This window comes from Fukomys damarensis, unplaced genomic scaffold, assembly GCF_012274545.1.
Source record: "Fukomys damarensis isolate Sample0158 unplaced genomic scaffold, DMR_v1.0_HiC HiC_scaffold_24, whole genome shotgun sequence".
NCBI classification, from domain to species: Eukaryota; Metazoa; Chordata; class Mammalia; order Rodentia; family Bathyergidae; genus Fukomys; species Fukomys damarensis.
In genome coordinates, this window is record NW_022900936.1 from 38,671,026 (window position 1) to 38,694,314 (window position 23,289).

Genomic DNA, 23,289 nt, shown 5'->3' on the forward strand with positions numbered 1-23,289 from the left:
TTAGGGCCAGGGATTTATTTCTCAGACAAAGGACTATTATTATCAAGAATATATAAAGAACTCAAAACAATCAGCCCCCCCAAATATAAAGATCCGATTCAAAAATGGGCATCCTAAATGAACAGACATTTCTCAGACAAAGAAGTAAAAGCAGCAAGTAAATATATGGTATTTTAGTATTTTATACAAATATATAAGTGATATATTCTTTCTGGTGATTTTCTTATGACTTATCCTTAAAAGTGAATTATCTGTGCCAAAGGGTGTGTGCTTGTTTTAATTTTTATTCATTTAATTCAGAATGCTTTGAGATATTTATTTGTATATTTCTTGATATATTTCTTTGAAATCCCATTTCAGAGAATTTTCATGGCAGAAAATCTAGAAATCTGAAATAACAAAAAATAGCTGTCATTCTAATGACACAACCTAAGGATAGCAGGAATTAACAATTTAATGTTATCTCTTCAGAAGACTTTTCTGTATAAAAGTAATTCTTATGCAAGTAATAGTTCTTATACAAGTAATTCATATATAAATAATCATTTCTTTTGCATATACCTAATTTTTCATGCTATCTATGGTGACATATAATATATTTCACATTCATAAATAAGTACAATATTTTTATCTTATATAAATTCAAATTTTTGAAATTCACTGTTTCAAATTTATAAAGATAAAATACAGAAAGTTCATTATAATTATTCTGTTACATTGTTCAAGAATCTATAACAGTCTCTTTTTTTCTTATGCATGATTTATTTTAAACAATATATCACTAATAGGACAGAATTCCAAATCTTTGATACTATTAAAAATACTCTGGTACATATCCTTTTATGTTGTTCATCTGTTTATGATTAATTCTTTGGGATACATATCTATAATTGAAATTTCTTGGACCAAAATTTATGCAAATATGTAAAGAATTTTTTGGATTTGAATTGTACAATTGTTTTTAACATAGAGATAGTACAGAGTAGTTCATCCTTATCTGCAATATATAACTTCAGTGGATAATAGAAACCATAGATGATTCTGAACTCACCTTCTATTTTATTCTTCCCTATGAAGTTGAGAACTTTCACCTTTTTGTTTAAAGTAATCATTTTATAGCTTCTTCTTGGCAAATCTACATTCTCAGCATTACTACTCTTGTGCTTAGGGATCATCACTAAATAAAATAAGAGTTATGAGAACATAAACCTATAATGCTATGATAGTTGATCTGATAACCCAGAAGGATACATTGTAACAAAATTGCAAGTAAGGCATACAGTATGAGTACTTCTAGTCCAGGGATTGAACTCAGGTCCTTGTGCTTGCAAGGCAGGCCACTGAACTGCTGAGCTAAATCCCCAGCTACTATTCCAGTTTAGAAGAAGCGGTAAGTATGAGATTTAATCATGTTGCAGAGAGTGGCATGAAATGTAAACTTTATGAGTCATTTATTTATGGATTTTTCCATTTGATATTTTGAATTGTGAATGACCTCAGCTATCTGAAACTGTAAAAAGTGAAACGATGCAAAGGCACTACTGTGTATCAAAGGCTTTTTTATGCTTGTGCAAGCAAAGAAAACAGACAGGTTTGGTTTTTTTGTTTTGTTTTGTTTGTTTGTTTGTTTGTTTGTTTTGGTTTTTTGTTTTGCTTTGCTTTTGAGACAGGGTCTCACTGTGTAGTTGAGATTGACCTGGAACTCACTATGTAGCTCAGGCTGCTCTGGAACTCACAGTGATTCTCCTTCCTCAGCCTCCCCAGTGCTGGGATTACAAGCGTGTGCCACCACACCCGGCTTGACAGATAGTTTCTAAAGGTGGTAGACTGCTGTTATTTTCTTGCCCTATATCAAAAATTTATTCTTGCTTTAAAAAAAAAAAAGCAAATTTACCCCTCTTTTTTTTGGTACTGGGGATCGAACTCGGGTACATGCGCTTGCAAGGAAGATGGTGGGACCACTGAACTAAATCCCCAGCCCCAAATTCTCTTTTCTGGACCAATTAACAACCACCAATACCGTCTCATCTGTAGAACACTTTTGGAATGAGCCTGATTTCCAGACTGTTTCATCTACAGGTAAAGCAAAAGTGAAAAAACAAAAACAAAAATAAACAAACAAAAACCCCATGGAAATTCAATGGCATAGTGGCCTGGGGGATTATTAAATAACTTCAGAGTTTTGACTCTTTTTATGGCTTTGTACATTATACATCTTTTTCATTGCTTATTTTCAGTTATAATGTATAGTGGATTGACTTAGTTGATAAAAGTAAATATTTTTAAAACATATCCTGCATTTTGGAGAGGGAATTTTTTATACGGCAGCTAGTTGGAAACATTTCTAACAATGACTATAACTGTATAGTTGATGAAAGTGAAAAACAAAGATAATTACCTTAAGAATGCTTTTTAATGCTTCTTTGAAATCCGTGAAAAATAAGCCAGTCAATTTTCTATAGAAAAGCATTATTTTTGTGACTGAACTATCATCTCAGGAAAAAACATATGCTCCAAATAATATTTATTTTCTCAAGAAACGTCTTTATTCCCCTCCCTAATATTATGTATTCTATAGATTTCTTTCAGCACTATGTGAGCTTCAAAAATAATGCATGAAAAGTATCATGCTTGCTTGCATTTTCCTTCTTGTTATAATAGTCATATAATTTAAAAATACTTCTGTATTAATGAAAAAATATTTGAATTTATTTCATACATAAGGAGTTATTCAGTTGGGTTCTACTTTTCTATGCCACATTCAAATATTAAACAAGAGCAACCTTGTTTTCAATACTAGTCAATTTCAAAATATTCAACAAAACTATTTTCTGTTGGTAACTTGAAAGATTCATAAAAATCTACATAATCTGATTTCAGGTTCATGAATGCTTTTGTTTGGAAACAAATTGGTTCACATACAGAAGTGTCTGGCAAAATTAAGCAAAATTTTGGCAAAATTAAACAGCAGTGGATGACAAACAAGAGTTTGGCCACCTTTCCCGCATAAGTACAAATGTGGCCATCTTTGCCAAAATCATAGAACAAATTAAGTTCATGAACCGAGGCACCACTGGATGCAGTTGACTTTCAGAGATTCATTTCCACTGTGACTACCTTGTCATGAGCAAAGAGTCCTAATGATGACTTTTTTTTTGTCCTTAGCAGAATCAAGGTATCAGTATCAAAATTTTTCTTAATCTTCTTGGAACAAAAAAAGAAAATTCTCCTTGCTTTGATATTTCAATGTCAAAAGCATCTTAAAACCCATATCAACCAATTGAGTGCATTCATTATCAATGCATAGTTGTTTAGAGTTCTTCAGTGTTCACCCTTATATTTTCCTTTCACAAAATTCTGCAGAATATCCATGCGTCTTTTTTTGAGAAGTTGTATTTGCATTTATAATTCTGGAATAATTTAAAAGTCACTGACTTAAATTGCCTTAATATTGTTTAGTACAATAATTTTATATTTGCCTTAAAAATTAAGGTAATAGGGCAGTTCTCCTTTTTAAAGAAATATACCAAAACAGCTAATTGAATTGCCATTTCAAGTTGTCATATTTCAACATGTGTACTTATTGAAGGAATACTATAAAATGTTTATGAAATTCTTCTTTTTAGAGTTATCCATTAATGTTAGAACTTGACTGATAATATTAATCAAAATTATTTAAGCATATAGTATTTTTGGAAACAGTTGAAATACAATTTGTCATCTCAGTAAGTTTATAGTGAAATAAGAAAACTAGTTCATTACCATCTATCAGTCTTCTGCTTGCTTGCTTGTTTTTCTAACTAAAAGCAGGATTAGCAAGCATAGACACCCACCATTTTTGTTTAGTTTAGTATGCTATGTTTGATTATTTCAGAAAAATAAGTTCACCATTGAAAACACAAAATGAAATATTCTTTTTGCATAAATATATTCTGATTAATCTGCTTAAAATCAATCATTAAATAACACTTAAAACAGTTCACCTAGTATCTGAAATTTCCTTAATTTGGAAATTAGCGCTCAGTACTTCAGTGCATTAAACCTTTCTCAATTGCTTCTCTGAAAATTATTGGCTTTAGGTAAAGAGCAAATGCACTAAGGAATCATGAGAGGCATTTGATTTGATTGACTAGCATAGGTTGTCTGCTCTCCTGTCTTTGGAACATCTCTATGAGCAACACACGGAAGAGCAGCTTAGAAACTATACCAACTATTTGCGTATTAAAAAATCTTAAAGTAGAGAGAGTATTTAAGAAGTTGAGAAAAGGCTTACTCTCAAAATTTAAAACAATCTTCCTGACAGTTTTCCACACTGATTTCTCTACTGCAGTAGGTATGATGTTTCTCCCTTTACATCCTCAACAGTGTGCCAGATAAGAAAGACTCAGGTAAGGTATCAATATGTATTTGAATGCAGGTTGCAAGGACTCGAGTCTGATCCCTGGTACAAAAAAAAAAAAATCTCTATTGCAAAATTGAAACCTTAAATATTGAAGATTTATATTATACAATATTATCATTCATGCTGTAACCTCTATAAAATTCCACTGTGCACTCATGGGATATTGAGAGAAAAAAGGGCTATAAAATTTTAGTATCATTATGAAAAAGTTCGATCTCATGGAACCCTTGAAATGCTCTTGAGGACTAGTATAGGTGTGTGGATGATACATTGAGAACTACTATTATAAAAGCATTATCAGGAAATAGTCCCTTAAAAACTAAATAAATATCTCAGTAGTTTTCAATGATATAAATCTAAATTATGGCATAGTTTTATAAGATATAATATGTTTTAAAGAATAGCCCTGAAAGCATAGCTGCAGCTGCACACAAGAGGTTGCAAATCATCTTGAAATCCCTGGATTTCATTTGAAATGGATAGGATCGGAGCACTTAACCCCACAGATATAAAGCATCAAAGAATTTTTGTTCTGTAGAGCAAATAGAAAAATAAATTCCTTCTCTTTAGTTTCCCCATAATGTGAATTTCAAAGCATACTTATGCCATATATCATCTTTGTTTTTGCTTTGGTCTACTAATTTACTTCGTTCTAAGAGAACCATGTAAATATTGGTAAGAACTGTTTGTCACTAATTTTTCTCTCCTTTTCTGATGAAATCTTATGTCAAATTGGTTAGTGCTTTTACATATATGCATGCATGCATCCATCTACATAAATACCCTTACATTCTTGTTGAAATTGATGAAGTCCAAAATTTCAACATCATGGTGATTGTTTTGTTCCCCACAGGATCAAGTTAGAGAAAATATAGATTTTTATCTAATTTCGATGCTGTGTGGTCCATCAATTCAATTCTCAGGGCCCCAGATTCATTTTAGAGGTAAATTACTGCACAAACTGCTTACAGAAACTTGAGACAATTTATTTCCTTGGTTATCTTCCTTATTATTAAATCTTTTTATTTCTGTCCTGCAAAATCCTTTGGGATTTTTGAAAATTTTTGAGAGTATTCTACCTGGATCTGAAAGAAAATCTTATTTTACATAACTAGTTATTGACATTGATATCTGCAACTCTGCCAAGTTGGTGACAGTACAACTTTCAACTTTGCCTTATCTAATTTCATTTTCAAAATAAAAAAGTGTTTAAAGCAACATGAATAAATTCATTTTTAATTGAGGGTAGCTCCATTGTAACAACTTAGATAATAACATGAACTCTTGTTCTAAAGGATTCTCAAGAACTAAAACTATGTATATAAAATGCTATATATAAAAATTTGTTACTTTAATAAGTAATATACGTCATAACATTTACAGACAAATAAAAAATTAATAATGAAATTTCTATTTAGTAGTCTTCAGATACTAACAATATTTTAAGCTTTTTGTGAAAATAAAATGTCAATCATGAATTTACTCTCTACTTTCTTATAATAGATATGAATATGTCTGCATATAGTGTCACAAAGTAAGGTTGCTTATTCATAAATCTGAAAAGTATAAATGTGTTAGTAATTTAATTTTTCAGTGTGGTACCACAGCATAATGGGAGGTTTTCAGACACATGAATAGAGTAAATATTTCAACATGTGAAAAGTATAATTACCTGTTTATGCAGTAAAAAAATTTATGCTACAATTTTGAAGTGTAACAAAGGAGTAAATAATCTATATGTAAATATGTTTCAATATATTACAATCTCAATCAGGGACTACTTTCTCTAAAAGCATGATTTATTCATTCAACAAATTTATGAGCATTTCCAAAATATCAGGCAATGTCCCAGGGCCAGATAATCAAGAAGTTAGTAAGGCACAGTAATACACAGTTATACAGTCTAATGTGGACTTCAGACCATTAAAAATAAAAATTAAAAAAGCAAAGTGTAGGCGTAGTATGGCGAAGGAAACAGGAAAGGAGGAAGAAGGAAAATGGGAGTGTTGGGCACAAAATTGGTGAATATAAAGGTGAAATCAATGCAAATATTGAAATGAATCAATTTTGTTTCAGCTACTTTTTATTGAATTAATAATTACAGCTATTGATCTGATTCCTTCTTTGGAGAAAGAGAATTTAGGAAGTCAGATTATTGATTAATGCAAACTATTAACATCAGGCTAATGGTGACTAGCCCCTTTCCTATTGAGATGGGTTAACCTACTGTGTTGGTGATTCCTAGAAAATTAGTATAAGTTATATTCTGTTATTTCCAAACCACTTGGGAATTTCCTACATTTTCAAATATGTGATGATATGTGTTACTTGAAGATTTTTCCATGTAGTCCCAAAACATAGGTGAGTCCAATTCTTCTGGCACCTAGGCCAATCTTACAATTACTTGTCTAAAATGGCTAATAATTAGACACTTTTCCACCAATTATCTATATGTCACAGGTTATATTTACTTGTTTTCACTAGTAAACTTATGTCAGGTATTAATCTATATTTTGAGCAGTTGTTAACTAAACATAGACACTGTCTTTACCTCTAATAGTCTCAAAATCATCAGAAGTTTCTCAGTGGATATTTGTGTGATTTTTAAAATACCATTTAATTTTTTAAAACTTTCTCAGTTGCTGACATTAAATAGTGCAACCTTAAATTTGGTTTCTCTGAAGTTATTATAATGAATCTAAAATTTTTGGTAATACTTTTATAATAAATACATAATATTCATGCTATAATGTTTTCTCCATTTTACTTATAATATTGCCTCTTTAAAAATTTGTGTTCAGACAAGTAAAACCTTAGGTTTTCAAGTGAATATTTTTTATAAAAAATTTAACTGATACTCAAGAATATAAGATTATACACATTAATGTATAATTAGTATCTTGCGATATTTTAATACATATGCATTGATTCATTTCATAATCTTTCATTAAGGTTAAACATCTATCTTCTCAATCATTTATCATTTCTTTATGGTGGAAACTTTGCAACTCCTTTTTACTTTATGACGTGTGTAATACTTTATTGTGATCTATAGTCACCCTACGGTGTATGAGAGCACTAACTCTTCTTGCTTATATAAATGTATCTCAGCCCAGTTTTTCTAAGAGTAGTTTCACAGTTTTAGAGTCTCTATTTAAACATTTGTTCCATTTTTGGTAGATTTTTGTAAGTTGTGAAATATAAGGGACTATTTTCATTCAATTTTCTTAGCACCACATATTAAAAAAGACAATCTTTTCACCAGTGAAGTTCTTAGAAACTTTGTCAACAATCATTTGGATGTAGATATATGAGTTTACTTCTAGGCTCTCTATTCTGTTATATTGATCTATGTGCCTGGCTTTATGCCAGTTCCACGCTGTTTTAATTACTACAGATTTGTAGAATATTTTGAAGTCTAGTGTATAATGCCTGGTGATATATTTTTTCTCAAGGCAATTTTTGCTATCCATGAGAACATTTTTATTTTAATTGATCATATATAGAACAGAAAATTGTCACAAAAAAATAGACAGTAAACATCATAGCACTTTGCTTTTATGTTATTTTACGTAAATCTGTGTAAAATAAACATTATCTACTTTTGTTTCATTTCTGGTGAGCTAAAGAATAATTTCAAAGGTAAAAATTTTTATGTATATTAATAAATTATTAATCATTTTCCTTAATGTTTAAAAATTACAAAAGCTCCTTAGATGGGCTTTTGCTACCTAAAGAATCATCTGTCTCTGATCTCTTGTTGCAGTCAACATCTGCTGAAACTCTTCTCTCAGTGACTTTTAGATTTGAACTACTGGGGATTAGAATAAATGCTTCCCTTGGGAACCTTCTTGGATTGACCTTCACCTTCTTGTCTACTGCAATGAGTGAAGTTCATTCTCTAACAATAGATAGGTTCTAAGTCCTTTAGAAAAATGATTTATCTCCTTATCCACTCTTAACCTAAGAGGCCAATATTTACCTCCAGGTTAAATACTCAATTACTTAGGGTTTACTCAGATAAACTCTCCAAAGTCTTTTGTCACTCTAAGTATGATCTGACAGAGTTCATAGGCAGGTGATATGAACTGTGAATCAACAAAACATTTTCCTAAATCAGCAGGGAAATAATTGTGTATACAATCAGAGAAAAATTGAGGCAGATATCAGTTGGTATATCTCAGGTATGTATTTCTTAGCAATTATACTGCTTTTATTTTAGAAATCAAGCTGGGAAGCTCCCTAACCTATATAGCAAATGAACTGACTTCTTCTAACCTGAAAAACAATTCAGATTTCTAACCAGATGTGTCATTTGAACTGTCTTAATTCATTAAGCCTAGAGATTCGAACTGCAGAATTTCTCAAAGATACTTGGCTCACTGATCAATTCCTTCTTTAACTGCAACTTCTTAGCAAAGTCAGGAGGGCTGTAGACTTCTTCAACTAATCCTGAATGGAAAGTTCATAATTATGTAATGCTTCTGCTGAGAGAATGCCTAGAAGCTTTGAACTACTTTATTCCTGTCCTTTAACCCTCCCATCAATTCCAGATATGATGTCCAAGTAGATATGCAGTTTACTCCAAAGTAAGTTCATCTTTAAGAGCCCCCAAATAATTACCATCGTAAATGTCAGTATCCTTGATAATCAGTAGAGTTTTCCACAGAAATTTGAAAATTGGAAGAGCTGAGGTTTATAAGACTCCAAACTTTAAGCCATTAGAGGTAGATAAATGAGCAGATAGTTGTTTTATACTCCCCATAGCCTGCAGTTTATGCATGACAAAATAGTTGCACAGAAATTTTAAAAAATTTAGCAAAAATTAAATAGGAAGTGAAAAGCTGGTCCCATAAGCCTAGATTGCTGAATCCTATAAATTAAAAAATTTGTGCCAAATATATAACTAAACCTTTCTCTGAATTTCTGAGCTACACAGAATTTAATGTTAGGAGTAACTGGCCGTATGTTTCACATCGCAAATACAGAGAGCAGACACTGGCTTGTGATGGTGTTAAGTTGGAACTGTAAGTCCCTCTGCAACTGAGGTTTTAGATACACTCCATATGCTATGATTCTGGCAAGCAATTGGAGAATTTTCTGAAATATATAATTATCTGGGGAGCTTACATGTGAACGTAGAGACCATTCAAGAAAATGCTTCAAAATCTGCTAAAATATGGTAAAAAGAAGGTCTACATATATTATACTTTATAGTAACTGTTTCCACTTTTAAAATACTCTGCATGCATGATAGTATTACCTACCAAAATTTAAATTATCAGCCAATTTCAAAATATAAATTCATTAATTAAGGCTAAAAGAAGACAATATTGTCTCCTCAAATCCAAATTTTTGCATGCCTCATTAAAAAGATTTTGGCAGAAGAACCATCTACTTGTAAAAAAAAAGATCCCAATGTATATAAATAGCTAGTGAAGCAATTTCTGAACCAAAAAACATACAAGAAATTGTAAGAAATATGAGTTTGACTTTGTTGAGGTAGATGGGGAAGACAGGAATTATTGTGTTCAGAATCAGGTACAAAATAATGTGTAAGTTCTGAAATGCATTATTTGTGGGAAATTTGGTGTTCTGTATATTGAATTTATTTTAATTTGATAGTCTCAGATTTATAAGTTCTCTGCCTAAATGCAAACAGCTTTATAGTGTGAGTAAATTAAAATCTATGGGCCCCATAATTAGACTCAAACAGGTCCTTAAAGACTGTTACCAAATGTCTCTCTGTGCCAATGACCTTTATATTTTCAGATAAAGACAGCACTTAACCTTGTACTAGACACTTATGTTTTACTAAAATGCTTTGTCAGTGATTACTCCTTCTGATAAGGAAATTGACATTTAATTCATAAGTTTAACTTTCATTAAAGACAGAAAATTGCCCTATTTTCCAAATAAGGGTGTGTGCATTGGGGGTGGGGACTAAATGAAAAATAAAGAAGAAAACAAATTTAAAACAGGGAATATTTCATACTGAATATTGTTATGTTATCAAAATCCAGGTATTAGAAGATTAGCTCTGGCGAATTTGGCGCTTGTTTACTCCCTTATAAAAGTTAAAACCCAATGCAGGGTTAAACGTATTCCTAGAATGGTGAAAAAATGTGATTCCACTTAGTTTATATAAAATCCCAAAAAGATCCTAGGGCTTATTTGGATTATTTTATTTTGCTAATCAAGGTTCCTCATACACCATCTGAAGCAGTGGTTTTGAAATGTGGATGATTTTGTTTCCTAGTGGATACTTGATCCTGTGAGGAAACATTTTTGTCTGTCACAACTCGGGAATAGTGTGGTAATTTAGGCAAGAAAGGTCAGGAATGCTGCTAAATATCTCACAATAGACAGGGCAGGCTTCACCATAGAAATGACCTGATCTGAAATTTGGGTAGCACTACTCTAGCGAAGTCTGGCTCTAGAGTTACCCAAGATGCATAAAGATGGGAGTAGGAAGGCAGGGTTTTTCCCCCAGTATACTCTGAGGTTGGTATGTTAATGGATGAGTGGCACATATGTACAATGGATTACTATTCTGAGGAAAAGAATGAAATCCTACCATTCATGATGACATAAATGGACTTGGAGAACATTATACTAAGTGAAATAAACCAGACATAAATACTACTTGATTTGATTGCTGAAATGATACATAACTACATTTACAAAGGAGAAATAAATTTTGAGAAATCTAATACACAGTAATGTCAATAAACTTAGTGATATTATAGTATATATTTGAAAAATATGAAGACTGGATGTATGTATTCTTATTTTAAAATTATACCTATTTGAGGTAATGAACTAATTAACTAGATATATTTAATGTTATATTATATATAGCCTACACTATATACTATATTATCACATATAATATTATGTATTGCATATCATTATAATGCATATTTATATACTTATGCATATTTATATACATAATTATAATAGCTAATATTCATAACACAAATACTATTACATATATTATAAACTTTAAACATAAAATATTAATACCATTGTATACTGTTTATGTATTATGTAACATATATTTACATAAAATATGCATATAATATTTATATATGATGTTTACATTTTTGTGTATATTTTTATAATAGTTATATATAAATATATGCATATGCATGTATATGGTTATATACATCTTTATATGATATATATTTCAAAATATAATATTTTGCACAATAAGATATAAAATACTATCTATCAATTGAAAAAAGTGATACAAATTTTTTAAAGCCCATAATAAATATGGGTTAACCTTAAAGAGCCCTTTATTGGTATAACATTTTTCTTCTGGGACTCAATAAATAAAACATCTTCTATAATATCTAAATGGCATTCCATTTAGTAACAACATTATGCCTCATGCTGATGACTAAAAACAAAGCTATAATCTGTAAATTTATCTTTTATTTTTAATCTGAAAATTACATACTTTAAAAAATAATAATGAAGCTTAAAGAAAAAGGATGGGAATAGAGACCAAGCATATCTCTTACGTACCTCTTAATTCACTCTCTCTATTCTGAGAACAAATTGCCTGGTACAATATAAAATGCACTGCTATTTGGGAGAAAATTTGCAACAGATAAGCTATCTCACATCTGGTTTCCTAGAATGAAGAACTTTGGGATAGCACAAACACAATGAAACAAATGGTGAATTTTTTATTCCTAATAAAATTATATTTTCATGTATTTTTGATCTAACATTTGAAATGACAAATATGTCCATATGCTTTACATTTTAAAAATGACCACTTAAGTTTTGATCCTTTACTTTTGTTTAAGACATCAGAGTCAAATCATAGACTTATCTAGGAAGCAGGTGAATATGTCAGATGGTGTTAATTAAAATATAAATCTGACCTATGCAAAAATTTATAGTTTAAAATTTTATTGAGCTGGGTGAGGTAGCTCATGCGTGTAATCCCAGCACTCGGGAGGCTGAGGCAGGAGGATCGCTCTGAGTTCGAGACCAGCCTGCACTACATAGTGAGTTCCGGGTCAATCTTGACTACGTAGTGAGACCCTGTCTCAAAAAACCAAAAATAAAAAAAAATTACCGAGTTTCATTCTGCAAAGAAATGGAGGAAGTATCTATGTGCATACACTAAAGATATTTTTTAAATTATTTTGATATTTTTATATTGGTAATGTTCATACTTTCAATGTGCTAATATTGAAGCAGTTATAGTATTTATGGAGTCAAATGAAAACTTGTATAGCATCTGCAAATTCTAAAATTCTGAGTCTGTACAACAGTTGTGACAGTTTCATAATTGTATAGATGCTAATAATTGATACTCAAAAATTCTTGTGTTTATATTATGGAGGTATTAAAATATTTGGTACTGGGGATCAATTCGGGATCTTGCACTTGTGAGGCAGGAGATGGCACCACTTGGCTAAATCCCCAGCCAGAAGGTCTTAAAGTGCTTTAATGTAACATCACTGTTATATAGTAATACATGATAAGAGAAGTGGATATCAGAAAATAGTTTTAATTTAAAAAATGAAAGTATGCTGCATACTTATTTGATATTTATATTGGCTCATTCATTATTAATATTTATATACACTCTGAACAATAGATTTGTTATTATTTGAAAAGTCTAAAAATTATCAAAGATCTTTAGTGTGATCCACTATACTATGTCTAGAAATAATAATTGAAATTCTCAATTGACGTAACTCTACACTTTAATTATATTAAACAAGATGCAAACAGGAGAGGTAGAAAATCAGTTTCTCTCTCCCTGTCTCTCTCTCCCTCTCACCCCCTCTTCCTTACCCGGAAGGACTGGGGTTAGGCAGGCGCTCTATCCTCGCATCACTCAACTACATCTCCAGCCTTGCCTTGCTCTCGCCCTTGCCCTTTCCTTTCCTTTTCAGACGTAACCGCAGTAAGTTACCCAGGCTGGCCTTGCACTTTGACCTTCTTGACCCAACCATGTCCGATATCTGACTTCTTTTTTAAACAATGAGAATGTAGAGATAAAGGCAGGATAGTTTCAGCAGTTGGAGGATCGCAGAGGATAAACCACTTCTGCTTGGAAGATTCCCAAATGTTCCACCAATGAGAACTTACTTACCAGAATGTTCAAAAGGGCGGGTGGGGAAAATATTACCCAAGGAAAAAGTACAATATGTTTTTAAGAAGAGAGCGTATATTTAAGAGAAAGGGAACTCAACTGAGATCAAGCTGCCTTTGTTCAATGCCTACTCTGCACCTGGGCCAAGATAATATATTTATATAGAAGTCAATAACTCTCTATACTGAGCAAGGCTCCTGTGAATTATATTCCTTGTCTTCAGCTTTATAAAAGATTCAGCTATTCTAGGCTTAATTTCAAATTAGAGTTAAAGAACATTAGTTTTATGTCAAAAGGAAAGAGAAACCTACTTGAACTCATTTTACTACTGTTGAATATAGTTTGAAATATAGGGTCCAGTTGGAAGATTTTGTGGTAGCATGCACAATCACTTTTCTTTAAACTTCATCAACATTTCTCTGGTTTGAATTCTCTTCTGTAGTTATAACTGTAGGAAAGGTGTGTTAACCTACAGAAGTGATTCAGAGAGTTGGAATGGCAAAATATTTACTGAGCATTCTATTAAAGATCAGCTGCTATAAGTTAGTTTATGATATATATATGTATATATATCATAAATCAATCACTGATGCTAATATATCTGCTAAATAATAATTAATAATACTGAATCATTTTTATTCAACTCCTGACTCTTTCAATGATGAATTAAATCCAGAGCAAGGGAAGGGATTCTGGAGAAGAGAGTCTCCAGGAAACGATGGGCATAGGAATTCAGCAGACGCCTCTTCAACACCATCATATTTACATGCAGAACAGCTCTTTTCTAAACCTAATCATGGGTATGGGTGTGTCTATACTAATGAAAAAAAGACTACTGTTCATTATTTCACTATTGTAAGGAACTTTATTAAAATAAAAACGCTATCCTTTCTGGAAAACAAGGAAAAACAACTTTGGTGTGTTCCCTTTTCATGTGACTGAACTAAAACTAAATGAAAAGGCTTTTCTGTTATTTGTTTATGGTTATTTTTAATCAACATATTTTGATCATAACTAATGACTTTGTTAAGCTGACAAATACTAATCTTTTATTTCTAAACAGGTACAAAGATCTCAACATGGAGATTTTTTTTCTATTTTTAGTGCCATTTCAATAATTTTGTTCTAGTAAAAAGAAAGAGCATGGACTCCTAGGAACATGGAAAAGTCTCTCTAACTGATATTTTAAATTTTTCTATTTCTTTTGTTCATGCTTACATCTTTGTTTGACTCTTTTGAATTCTGAGTTCTGTAAGGAACAGAAAATACATCCAATGGATATCATTTAGCACTCATTGAATTCTGTTGAATGCCACATATATTTTTTCTCAAAATCAAGAGTAATACCTGAAATATTGAACCCTAAAATCCAAAATTTGGTTTAAGTGTCCACAGGAGTTGCCATTCTTTGCTACTTAGTGGACCATAATAATCAATATCAGTTGCATTAGTTAGAAATAGAGAACTGGAATTCTTGAATCAACATTTTTATTTTAATAGGAGAGAGCCCTCTATGATACATATATTCTTAAAGTTTGTAAAAGAATATACTTTGTACTGGTTTTTCTATGTTTATTCACAAAAAATTATCACTCTTATTTTCCCAACATTTTGCAAATAAAAGAGCCAGTTTATTTTTTTATCCTTACTGAGTTTATTGGTACAATTTAGGTATACATTACAGTTACATTCATCATTGGGATCTTGTACCTTTACATGACTGAGATTCCACCTCATCCCACAGAGAATGGCTGCTATCAAGAAATCACACAATAACAAATGTTGGCAGGGTTGTGGGGAGAAATGAACCCTTCTCCATTGTTGGTGAGAGTGCAGACTGGTGCAACCACTGTGGAAATCAATATGGAGATATCTCAAAGAGCTGGGACTAGAGGTTCCATTTGACCCAGCCATCCCTCTGTTGGGTAACTTTCCAAAAGAATTAAAAGAATCATATCACAGTGATATATGCGCACCTATGTTTATAGCAGCACAGTTTGTAATAGCTAAAATGTGGAAACAGCCCATTTTCTCATCAGTTGGAAGCTGGATAAAGATGTGTTTTTTCTGTAAAAGGGAATATTACTCAGACATAAAGAATGAGAAATTAGATTCATTCATAGGAAAATGGATACATATTGAGGATATACTCCTAAGTGAAATAAATAAGTCACATATGTGTAAATACCGAATAGTTTCTCTGGTGCCAGTTTATTATTAGGGATCGAACTCAGGACCTTGCACTTGCAAGGCAGGCAGCAGCACCACTGAGCTAAATCCCTGGTGCTTAGTTTATTATTTATAATATCCCTATGCACTTGACAAGTAGAGTACTTCCCATATGAATGACATTCGTTATATTTTTATTAAAATTATTTAGTAAACTGACATAAAATTCTATGAAATTTATACCTTTATAGTTCCTATGACCCAGGGAGGCAAAATTATTTTCCTCCAGACTAAATTCTGGGAATGTTATTATAATATTTTACAATGTTTAAACATTTTAATTATTGCATGCTATGTATGAAGTTGAGCATAGCACTGTAATACACACATACACTGTGTAGTGAGCAGCTTCCTGTAAGTGTCACATCCATGTCCTTGGCATTTATTATTTCTTTGTGTTTGTAAGATTCAAAAGGACTGATTCATAAATTGAAGAGTTTTTTTAAGTGTAATTTTATTTTAACTGTAATTAGTAAATATTTGTAAGCATATATGTCAGGAAAATTTTAAAATTATTTACAGATATTGAGTATTTCCTTTTTCTAAACAGATTGCTTGGTCAAGCATAGTCTATGTTAAATAAAGGATGATTTGTGATATCTCTTTTAATATTTATGTATGTTTTTTCCAGTATTGCTCAGTTTTATTTTAGGTGATTAATTAACATGTCAAAGTTAATATAAAATGTTGATATTGAAGCAATTTTCTATTTTTTGTGATTTTTAAACTTTTCTACATTATTTGAAAGTAAATTTTGTTATAAATGGAATGTTCCTGCTTGGTATTAAAAGAGAAAATCAAGATATTTTATAGGAGCTTATGTTCCATTTCAGAATTAAAAATACCCTGAAAAATTCAAATTTCATATTATATTGTGCATGTTATATGTTCTATGCATTACTCATTTATTTATGTGTGATTTTCTATTTAAAGGGAGGGAAAATCCCAATTCGGTGGACATCACCAGAAGCAATAGCTTACCGCAAGTTTACATCAGCCAGTGATGTATGGAGTTATGGGATTGTTCTCTGGGAGGTAATGTCTTATGGAGAGAGACCATACTGGGAGATGTCCAATCAGGATGTAAGTATGTATTTGTAATTTCTGAGTTATGAGTTCAGATTTTAAAAATCAAGCTGTGCAAGGAAGTGGAGTATAATGAAACCAGATGCTCCTACTTTATGACATTAAAATAGAATGGAATACTTAGCAGAAATGAAACTATTTCCAAGTTTTACAAGGATATTAATTACATTGTTCTTATGGCCTCACATGTCTCCATCAAGCAGGAGTTTAGGGCTGTGACACAATGAAATATCTTTTGGTTAAACATGAAATAGCAAGTGACCCATAAGAAAATCAAACATATATCATGAAGTATTTGAATTTTTTTTTACAAAGTTGTTTCTTGTAATTTTAAGATGCAAGTTTCCCATGCTTTTTTTTATTAATTTAATGTATCTACTCCAGTATTTTGTTTGCTTCAATTTAGTATTTCACAAAATGAAACAAAATAATCAATCTCTACCATGTTGTTTCTAGTAACTTGAGCACCAATTTTGTTTATAAAATTTGAAGTCTCTAAATAGAGAAATTAGTTTTCTATTACAACTGTCATATGATTTTTTTCCAAAGGTAGTTTGGTTGTATGGCTTATATTTTGCTAATGCTTAATAAAAGGATGTTATTAGTATATGAAATCAGTACTTTATTCTTAACCACAAACTTTGAGCATAATCCCAAGAATATATAAGTAGCCAACCTGAGATGTTTTCAGTCATTTGCTATTCACTAACTTACAAATTTGCTTCTAAGGCATGTAGATAGATGTGTTTTCTTTATTAACATGATTTTAAAAAATAATTCTAATAAAAACAGTCAGGCTCCATTGTCTGCATCTCTCTCTCTTTTTTTTTCCTACTTCTCTTCATATCTGAGAATCTCAAAGTATAGCCTCTGGACAAGAACTTTTACCACTGCCTGGAAATTTGGTACAATATAAATTCTCAGGCCTTATCTCAGACCATGGATTCAGAAAAGGAAAAATTGAGGCAATAGTATTCTGTGAATTAATAAGTCCTCCAGATGTTTCTGATACATATGAAAGTTTAAAAATCCTCTTTTTGCATGTTTTTAAAATACTAATTAACAGCTACTTAATTGTGTAGCATATAGGATTCTACGAGAGGAAGTTGCTATGGTTTGGGACCATAAGAACTGTGGTAGAGTGAAAATCTGTATATTAATTTTCATTGCATGAATTCATATAAGACTTCCATGATGATCTGTATAAAAATAATAATAGTTATATCATGTATATATAATAATTTCCATATCATGGAACATTTCTTTTTATTTTAATCTGACAAAGGTCTTTATGAACATTTCACTAAGTTTATTGTGCCTAATTTGATTTTCCTTTATTTGTAGTCATGAATAATTTGTCATTTTTATGATCAGCTATTATGACTTTACTCAGTTTACAATGAAAGCTTTTAAACTTAATTCTAAGCTATTCGTATCAGTGTGAATGAAATAAAGTGAGCCCCACTTTTTAAGTCTATGAGAACTATACCTCTCACACAGGTAATTAAAGCTGTTGATGAGGGCTATCGCCTGCCACCTCCAATGGACTGCCCTGCTGCCTTATATCAGCTGATGCTGGACTGTTGGCAGAAAGACAGAAACAACAGACCTAAGTTTGAGCAGATTGTCAGCATTCTGGACAAGCTCATCCGGAACCCCGGCAGTCTGAAGATCATCACTAGTGCAGCAGCGAGGTGACATGTTAGATTTTGCATCCTGCCCTCGTTATGAAATGCGTGTGTTTTTTCTCTTTCCTACTCTTCTTGCATTCTTTGAAACTTGTAATTCTCAAGAATAGAGAGAGATGTGCTTTCTTTCTTTCTTTTGGAAGAATTATCGTGCTACGTAATAGTGATGATGATATTCTGAAGTATTTTTAATTTCAATAGTTGAGCAGAAGTATCTCCACATCTAGGCTTGTTTAAATCTTTGGGAAATTAGAAACCTAGACATATAGCTTTATCTTGCTCTCTTGTTACAAAAGAAAAAGAAAAAGAAAGAAGGAAAGGAGGGAAGAAGGGAATGAAAACTTTTGGATTTGTTGCTAATTCCAGGGAAGTCAGATTCTTTTTTTGTTTGTTTATTTGAAATCTTCAAAAACTAACAATAGCAATACATCCAAACATTATATTGATTAATGGAATTCCTTTCCTTCTACTTTATTAAACAAAAGATCTTAAATGTATATTGGGTACCAATCACTCTTCTAGACAGTGTTAATGATAAAAGTCAGGGTAAAATAAGGTTTATTTCCCAAAATAGCAGCACACATGTAAATACATACATCTTAACTATAATACAGTACATAATACATAATGTCCATTAAATTTTATGTATATTTCTTACAGTGAAGAATGAACTGAATTTTCTCAGTGTTTTTGAATATTATAGAGTATAGTGCACCTATGAATTACAATGGAGAAAATGAGGAAAGAGATAAATTTTGTCAAGGTCCAGATAAGAAGAAAGAAAGTATATTAATAAGTTGAATACATCTCAGGCAAACTAAAGGAAAAGCTGCCTGTCTTGTTCAGTAATGTAGAATTTCACTAACATATCAGAGAAAAACAGATCTTCTGATCATGTGTGTTATTACAGGCTTGTAAACTTTTGTTCTGATTTATTATATAAATTATTACATATTTCATACTTTAAAAAATTCCTCCTGACAACTAGAAGAAGCACTTTAGAATTTTTAGTTGTGTAACTATGATCAATAGTTTTAAAACTAGTGAGCCCAAAAGTACCTTGACAAATGTAATGGAGTTTACTCATGAATGACTTGTGGCCTACTGCACACTTTCATGAAACTTTGGTTAACCAGTTGTCTTTACTAGTGTCAAATGTACTATTGCAATTACCATTCATGTTAGCCTACCCTGTTGTTTACATTGCTATAGGGCATGGTAACTAAAGCTGTCATCCATGTATGGGCAATTCCTTGATTATCACCTTATTTGTTTGATGAGCAATAATGAATGAATATGTATGTGAATACATAAAGACATAAAAAGTTTAATTAATTATCTTTTCATATAATGATTTAAAATTGATATTTAAAGCAATATTTTAAGAAATTAAGATTAATGACCTCCAAATCTGTAGGGACAAATATTAAAATTTAAGTAAAAACAGACCAGAGTAAAGCTAAGCAATGTTGGAGCATAAGGTGAAAGTAAATATAAGCTCCCCCATGTATATGTGGGTGTGTATTTTATTGTAATATTATCAACAAATAAAACTGTATATTTTTAAATTATGCAACATGATGTTTGATAAACATATACAATATAAAATGATTCTAAAATTCACACTGATTCACATACCCATCACCACACGTGGTTACTTTGCAATTTAATTTTATGTAGTTTTGTGGCAAGATTACTTAGAACCTTTCAAAGCAAATTTCAATTTCATATTAATATATGAGTTGTTTATAGTCACTATGATATATATTATGTCTCCATAGATTATCCATCTTATAAATTCAAGTTTATTTGCCTCGACAAATATTTTCTTATTTTCCCACTTTCTTATTTCTAGCAGCACCTATGTTTGTTTCTGTGTTACTCCTTTTTAAATTCCACATATAAGCAAGATCATGCAGTAGTTGTCTGCTTTTAGCATATAACTTATTTTACTTAATGTGATGTCCTCCAGATTTATCCATGTTACAACTACCAGTATTTCTTTATTTTTAAGGATGAATAGTATCTACAGAACACTTTCTTAATCCATTCATCTGTTGATATTTTGATTATTTATATCTTAACTTTTGACAAATGTTGCAATAAATATGAGAGTAACAAATATTCTTTAAGATAATGATTTTATTTTCTTGAGAAATATGGCCAAAATTGAGATTGCTAGATTGTATCATAGTCCTACCTTGATTTTTCAAGTCGCTATCCAATTTACATTCATACCAACAATATTTGTTTAAACTGCATCATCACAACACTGATTATTTTTTGGTTGTGGGGTAATAACCATACCAACAGATGTGACTTCTATATATGCCTGATGATTCTTTTTTTTTTTTTAATTTTATTTTTTGGTACCAGGGATGATAGAACTCAGAATCTTGAGCTTGTGAGGCAGGAGGTGGCGCCACTCGGCTAAATCCCTGACCCATCCCTGATGATTGCTGACATGAGAATCTTAAAGAAATTTTATAGAAATTCAATGTAAAAATGGAATTATGTATGCAAACTCAAACTTGATTAAAGACTTGACTTTAAGACTTGTTCCATAAAACTCTTTGAAGAAAACGTGAAGGAAAGCTCCATTACAATGGTCTTAGTAATAATTTTTTGATCATAGCCCCAAAGCATATGCAGTGAAAGCAAAAATAAAATAATACTACATCAAACTAAAAATTTTCTGCATAACAAATACACGTATCAAAAAAAGGGGAAACCTATAGATGGAGAAATATTTACAAACCATATATGTAATAATGCTTAGATGTCCAAAATATATCAGAAACTCATAAAATTGAATATGACCAAGCAGATATCCAATAAACAACTTGACTAAAAATTGGCAGAATATTTGCATAGAAATGTTTCCAAGGAAGGCATACTAATGGCCAATGAATACAAGAAAAGATTCTCATGTCAGGGGATCTGAATCAAACTCAGCATCAGTACATGAGAGTAAGCGTTTATGTGTTAAAAATATCATTTAGGGGTCACTAAGATTGAATTTAGTGACAGATCTTTAGATACAAATTCTCATAACTTATCCTAAAAGACTGAATCTCTGTTTTAAACTTCATGAGGAGAGTCAGTACAGGCTCTTTGAGAAATCTATCTGACAGTTTAACAGCTAACAGGATAAAAAACCTCTCCTTGCTTGAGCCATATGGTCTTCATTTTACACCTTGAAGCCATTTCTTTTGATCTTTACTCAATAGTAGTAGCAAAAGAAAGGCATCTTTTAAACTTATTTCCATATCACAAAAAGACATTTAAACCATTTCTACAGAAAGATATCATCAATAAAAAGATAACTTATGCAATCCTACCTGAGGAAATTTAACCTCAAGTTTATAAGTGAAGGTAGTCTTAATATCAGATTATAGTAGGCGATAGTGTTCCCTAACATCCAAACTTTAATATTCTTTCTTACTTGATTTTTCCCGTATATATGGAACTTTTTCTTTAGGATGTTTTAACACCTGAGCATTTTCCATATATTTTATCATAAATTGTTTAATCTTAGGAAAATTATAAACTTTTTTTCTATGAAGCACAATTGAACTTAACTAAATAAATGCAAAAATTTTGAGTACTATATGTTTACTTATAACTGGGTAGACTGTCATTCAAAGTTATTATCAATAATGTCACATTGACACATAAAGATCTGAATAATTTTTTCCTGTGGAAAATTTCCTTTCCCACATTTGGGAATTATTATTTCATTTCATCCTTGATTAAATTAATTCTCCCCTTTTAAAATTTGTTAGTGATCACATTGAAAATATACTTGTTTGAAAAAAAATATACAGTCATTGTGTAGGTGGGAACTTCAGAAAGAAAAACAAAGAAAAGAAAAAAACAAATGAACAAAAAGGAAGTACACTGGCATCTGAGTCACCCCTCTTGTATTTTTTCTAATGATAGTTACCTTTAATTATCAGAGGCAAATCCTTCTCCTTCTCACTCGCTTCCTGTCTCCTTATCTTTCATATATCTCTGTTACTTCTTTCTGCCTGATCACTGTCACATAAATATATCCTATTATATTATTTCTCATCTTTCCTTGGTAATAAGAGTCACCTGGGGAATTTGTTAAATATGTGACTTTCCCAACATACTGTTTCATCATCCTTAGGAAAGGAGAATAGAATGTGGTTTTCCTCCTTGGGTGACATGGAGAAATACTGCTTGTCAGCATCATCATATTGGCCACACATCCCTGTCCACTGCCTCGTTACACTCTAACACTCTTCACAGCCAGACTTCTCCAATAATGACCCCATACACATCTCAAACTTTCTGAAAAATCCATTTTCCTGAAGTGGACCCTGAATTTATCACTGGCCTATCATATGAACAACTTGAGTTAAGACCGGAATTTTAGTTATAACTTATGACCAAAGTCTTGAGTTATGACCCAAATGCTGGCTGCTTGTGCTACCGGATGATCTCAGATCAGATTCCTTAAAAAATAATTTTATTAGCACATTTTAGGTATACAATATAATAGCACTCACCATTGATTTGTACCTTTACATAATATATCTTGATTCTTATTTTTTCCCAATTCCCCTGCTCTCCCTTCAACCCCTCCACCCCCTCTACTTACGAAGACTTTATTTCTTTTTTTTTTTCATTTTCTCATGTTAATTCCATTTCTGTGTTTCCTTTCCCCTACCCTGCCCACTTCCCTGTCCCCTTTACACCTTTTCTTCCTGTTTAATCCTTAAAGAGTTCTGGAA

At 31.4% G+C, this 23,289-nt stretch overlaps 1 protein-coding gene across 3 annotated transcripts in view; it reads left to right on the forward strand.

Annotated features, from left to right (window-relative positions):
- The window catches only part of Epha3 (EPH receptor A3), a 353,550-nt gene that overhangs the window by 310,333 nt on the left and 19,928 nt on the right, over positions 1–23,289 (forward strand). For 2 of the 3 annotated variants that reach the window (XM_010602894.2, XM_010602895.2), the window contains exons 14-15: positions 16,689–16,838; positions 18,342–18,535. In XM_010602894.2, the coding sequence (XP_010601196.1) occupies positions 16,689–16,838; positions 18,342–18,535 (344 nt within the window). Of the gene's footprint in view, positions 1–16,688; positions 16,839–18,341; positions 18,540–23,289 lie in introns of those variants that run through there. The other variant, XM_033755902.1, reaches the window with a different exon arrangement.